Source organism: Mandrillus leucophaeus, unplaced genomic scaffold (genome assembly GCF_000951045.1).
Source record: "Mandrillus leucophaeus isolate KB7577 unplaced genomic scaffold, Mleu.le_1.0 Scaffold40, whole genome shotgun sequence".
In the NCBI taxonomy this organism is placed as follows: domain Eukaryota; kingdom Metazoa; phylum Chordata; class Mammalia; order Primates; family Cercopithecidae; genus Mandrillus; species Mandrillus leucophaeus.
This window is the reverse complement of record NW_012104254.1, coordinates 8,616,126-8,621,325: the sequence shown is the minus strand read 5'-3', so window position 1 is coordinate 8,621,325 and position 5,200 is coordinate 8,616,126. Positions and strand designations below refer to the sequence as shown.

The 5,200-nt window shown below is 41.4% G+C and overlaps 1 protein-coding gene across 5 annotated transcripts in view; it reads left to right on the top strand.

Annotated features, from left to right (window-relative positions):
* Positions 1 to 4,256, top strand: part of MYO3B (myosin IIIB) — a 545,921-nt gene extending 541,665 nt beyond the window's left edge. For all 5 annotated transcript variants that reach the window (XR_001007340.1, XR_001007338.1, XR_001007339.1 and 2 more), the window contains 3 exons: positions 761 to 867; positions 1,240 to 1,286; positions 2,115 to 4,256. Coding sequence is in view for 2 of the 5 variants with exons in the window: in XM_011991954.1 (XP_011847344.1) it covers positions 761 to 867; positions 1,240 to 1,286; positions 2,115 to 2,253 (293 nt within the window). In the remaining 3 variants the exon portion in view is untranslated. The remainder of the gene's footprint in view (positions 1 to 760; positions 868 to 1,239; positions 1,287 to 2,114) is intronic.
* Positions 4,257 to 5,200: the final 944 nt, after the last annotated feature.

Genomic DNA, 5,200 nt, shown 5'->3' with positions numbered 1-5,200 from the left:
TGCCAGGAAATCAGAACTGCTGAGTCCTGATTCAGATATAGAGCCGAAAGGACAGTAGATCCGTAAAATCATTTGCTTGGAAGGGAGATGAATTGTGACTTCTTCTGACTCATGGTTTCTTAATCTCCAATGTGCTCTTGGTCCAGGGTTCTGAAATCAGGACAAACAGGGAGAGACTGCTTCATGTAATCATGCAATCATCCTTTCTCCTTCTCTTTTACACTACCTCCAGAAACTGCATGCATCAGTGGTATTGTTCAAAGCCTTTCAGTAAATTTTAGCTCAAGCCATTTTCTCCCCCAAAATGTATCCCACCAAAAGGTTTGCTTCTCATCTCCCCAAGAGTATGTGTGCTCCAGATGTTTTTGAACTCTCACTGCAGGATGTGGTGCAAACCATCCCTGATTGCTTTGGTTGTCCTAACACAGTCATCCCACTAAGGGCACCCTACTCTATAAAGGCTGACCACCAACTTATACTTCACCAATGTGGAAACACCAGCTTGCTTTCTGTCACCCCGGACCGCTGATTCAGATCAGAAAGCTGAATACGAAGTTACGGACAGTGGCCCTTGTTTACACTTAGCAATCTGTGTGTATTTTTTAGGATGGCATTTCTCCTAACATTAGCAAAGCTTTTAATATGCCCACTAAAATAGGACACAGTTCCTACTAAGTGCGTTTATGTAAAGAGCCATTTTTCACTTAATTTTCCCAACACCTGGGACAGTTTACAGCAAAGTTTTGCTATCTTTTTTCAGGTTCAGAAAATGGTCTCGCACAGAAGCAACGAACACCTCGCCGACGATGTCAGCAGCCCAAAATGCTGAGTAGCCCTGAGGACACTATGTACTATAACCAGTTAAATGTGAGTTCAAAGTGGCCATAAAGCTGTTTCACTGGCTTTGTTTCCAGTTAATAATTCTGTTATTACTACCTGTTTCAGCCCCTGCAGCCCCACCCCCACCCCCATGCTCTCGTCTTGAACATGTGCTTAGGCTCTTTATCTGTTGCTTTCATGTCAGGATGTCTGCCTTCACGGTGAATAATTGATGTGGTTTATCAAAGACGAGCAAGATGCATGCTTCATCAGGCTCACTTGAGCCCTTTGATCAAAAAAATTATGCTGTGACTTCTGATATTATCAGCATCTGCTTGCATTCAACACAAAATCACTTTGAATTAAAAATTAACGACTTGCTGCTTTGCTTTGACTGTGTGTTCTTGGCCCTCTCCACAGGGAACTCTAGAATATCAAGGGAGCAAGAGGAAGCCAAGAAAACTTGGGTAAATATCTGTCTTCTTAGTTCTAAGCAACTGTAAACAGAAGGGGTCCTTTGTGATATTACAGAAAATGCAAAACTTTCCAGAGAGGCTTCTAAAAATATGCAATCCAGATATTGCCACTCTTATTGACATTGGAAATTACTTTTCACAGTAGCAAGTATACAAAACTTGAATCTATTCTGTCCAAAAAGGTTGAAATTGTCACCTAAGGGCAAATGTTATTTCTCTTAATTATTCCGGGGAATTGTACTTTCTTCATAATTAGAGACATGTAGTGGGTTATATAAAACTCTCCTTCCACAAATAAGAGCACTCTACGAAATACAAATAGGCCACTTCCTCCACATTATCCTACCCCTGGGCCTTAAAACATGCACAAAGAGAAACATGCCCCACTGGTTAGACAGAGGATAGTAAGGAATTTATCATTCGTTTGATTGTAAGCATCTCAACTGAGAATAGCAATGAAGTATATAACAGTAATAATTAGAGAATTGGAGGAGGTCAGGAGGAAAACTTTCTCATCTAGAGGGAACCAGATGGAGACAGAGAGTTCAATCCCATAAATCAAGTTGCAGTATGACCACAACTTCCAGAAACCGCAAAACTAGACCCATTATCAGTGTGTGACCCCAAGGTGAAGGGCTTCGTAGATCAGACCCTGGTACCTCTGTACTGGGAGACCCTGAACCACTTAAGCTGTCCATCCCCTTCAGTGTTGGAACCCAACCCTGTTCCAGCTACTCGCATGACTTTAGCTGCCCCAGTGATGATTGTAACATTTGTTTTCTTTTTTTGTTGAAAATCCTGTTGTTTTCTTTGTTGCAGCCAAATCAAAGTACTTGATGGGGAAGATGAATATTACAAATCTCTGTCACCAGTGGACTGCATCCCTGAGGAGAACAACTCAGCCCACCCTTCCTTTTTTTCTTCATCCTCAAAAGGAGACTCTTTCACTCAACATTGAATTGTACTTCCTAACCCCAAATCTGTCCAGAGTAGTAACATTCATGGTAATCGACTGTCTTTGCATTAGTAAGCACTGACATGGGGTCAGCTTCTTTGGCCATGTGGTCCATGCCTGCGCCTTACTGAACAACTTGCAGATTCCAAAACATCTTATCCTATCTCTACCACTCTCCCACATCTGTTGTGCAGCCTGAGCTGGGCGCTCCCTTCCTTTCCCATCCCATGAGTCCCTGTGGGTCACTGAGAACACCTTTACAACAGTATAAACAGCCATTCATGCCCCCAGTGTCTAGGAAGATAACAGACAGTCTCACCACAGTCTAATCATGGACACTGATAATATTTCTTGATTTTTGCTATCAAGTTGCTTTTCAATCCATTCAGAATCTGCCCCAGTGGAGACCCAGGAGTCCCTTTCCTGCACTCTTCTCCACCCTCCCACCTTTGCTGGGCTTTTCTATCACTCCCACCTCCCCCAGAGTCAGGGCTCCATTGCTGAGTGCCCCATCCTGGAGGATTGGCCCCAAGATCTCCTAGGACAGAATAATTGCCTGTGTTTAGGCAGAGAGGCCTAAATCTTTCAGCTTTCTTAACCCCTCTCTTGTTAATTATTATGCTGAGAAAGCCTTTGCCTCTTTATTTCACCTTGCCAAGACACCCACACTACTTTGGTAGTGAAAAGAAAGGAGTGAGAGGGAAAGTTTGGACCTGTCACTTTGGTGACACGGAAAGTCCAGGTCACTTTATTCTGTAACTCTCCATTCACTGGTCAAATAACTCCATGAGGCTCTCAGTGGCTACAGTAGAAGGACCTGATATTGTCCATCTTTGTGTGCACAGAGCCTAGCACAGGGCCTCGCAGAGGGGATACCTAGTGAATGTAGACTATGTGGAAAGACTTAACTAAGTTACACAAGCATATCTGACAGGAACGTTACTTTCAATTTGTACACTATAATCTCTGATTTTTCACTACGTTTTGGATAATTCTATTGTAATGATGTTAGATAATATAATACTCAATATGATTCAATATGACAAACTTTTTTGAGCACCTGCTTTATATAAAACATGACAAAATTGCTGTGTGATGTAATCAAAAACAAAGAAGCCCGATAAGACCCTTTCTCTAGAACAGATGTTCTTAATATTTTTCTTACTCAAAAATATGTGGTAGATAGTATGCAAGAAAAGCTGGGTGCAGTGGCTCAGGCCTGTAATCCCAGCACTTTGGGAGGCCAAGATGGGCAGATGGGAGTTCGAGACCAGCCTGACCAACACGGTGAAACCCCATCTCTACTGAAAAAAAAAAAAAAAATACAAAAATTAGCCCAGCATGGTGGCGTGTGCCTGTAATCCCAGCTACTCAGGAGGCTGAGGCAGGAGAATAGTTTGAACCCAGGAGGCGGAGGTTGTAGTCAGCTGAGAGCATGCCACTGCATTCCAGCCTGGGCAACAGGGCAAGACTCTGTCTCAAAAAAAAAAAAAAAAAAAAAAAAAACAGATAGTATGTAAGAAAATACCTAAATTTTGAGAGAAATAACCTTGAAGAAAATCTCTTCAGAGTTTTGAAAGGGAACACATTAATAGGCCTTTTATGGAGATAAATAATGAAATGAGGCATTTAAAGATCTCAGAAATTGTAATTTTACAAGAAAATGAAATAAATATAGCCAATTTTTCAATAGCTGAACTTCACCCAAAAGGTAATGTTTATAAGATAAGTAAGTAGAGCAGGAAAAATGCGGATACATTTTATTTTATTGTTTAAAACATAATGCATAGAATATATAAATTTTTCATGTTACTATTAATATATGAGTGCTTTTGGAAGTTTCAGTTTTATCATTGATTGTCTACTTTTGGTTTGATAATATTACTGCTTTTCAAATTGTTGAATGGAAATGTTCATAACTCCCTGCTTGTCCATGCACAATGTAATTCTAAACCTGGCTTGTTTCTCATTTAAATATATCTATAAATAAATTTAAAAAGAAAACAGAAGTAACTGTGGAATCATAATCCAGAAGCTCTGCATAGTTAAGTCGTTAATACAGCTGTACTCCTAAGAGTACTCTAGAAATGATGTTCACTTTCAGTCACAGTATAGAGAAAACAGACAGACCGTAGACATTATTCTTGGGCTAGTCACAGTGCCACAAACTCAAAAGGCTATTTTTTTTTTTTTTTTTTTGAGACAGATTTTTGCTCTTATTTCCCAGGCTGGAGTGCAATGGCGCGATCTTGGCTCACTGCAACCTCCACCTCCCGGATTCTCCTGCCTTAGCCTCCCTAGTAGCTGGGATTACAGGCATGTGCCACTACACCCAGCTAATTTTGCATTTTTAGTAGAGACAGGGTTTCTCCATGTTGACCAAGCTGGTCTCGAACTCCCGACCTCAGGCGATCCGCCCACCTTAGCCTCCAAAAGTGCTGGGATTACAGGCATGAGCCACCGCACCCTGCCTCAAAAAGCAATTCTTAAACCTAGTAGATGAGAATGATGCAACCTGGAATCTTGTAACTTTCATTAGATTTATCAAAGTAATATGCACATGACAAAAATCAAATAGTCCAGAGGGTTTATAGTGGAGAGCAGTTATCTTCTCCATGTGCGTCTCTCCAGGGAGCAATCGTTGTTTAAAATTATTTCTAATTCCTCTAATGGTTGCTAGCGTGCCTCTGAATAATTTGCTTCTATCTTCTTGATTTGTCATTTTAGACAATATTTAATCTCCCCCTTATGAAAAATGTAGATTTGGCCTGGCACAGTAGCTCAGGCCTGTAATCCCAGCACTTTGGGAGGCCAAGGCAGGCAGATCACCCAAGGTCGGGAGTTCGAGACCAGCCTGACCAACATGGAGAAACCCCGTTTCTACTAAAAATACAAAATTAGCCAGGCATGGTGGCACATGCCTGTAATCCCAGCTACTCGGGAGGCTGAG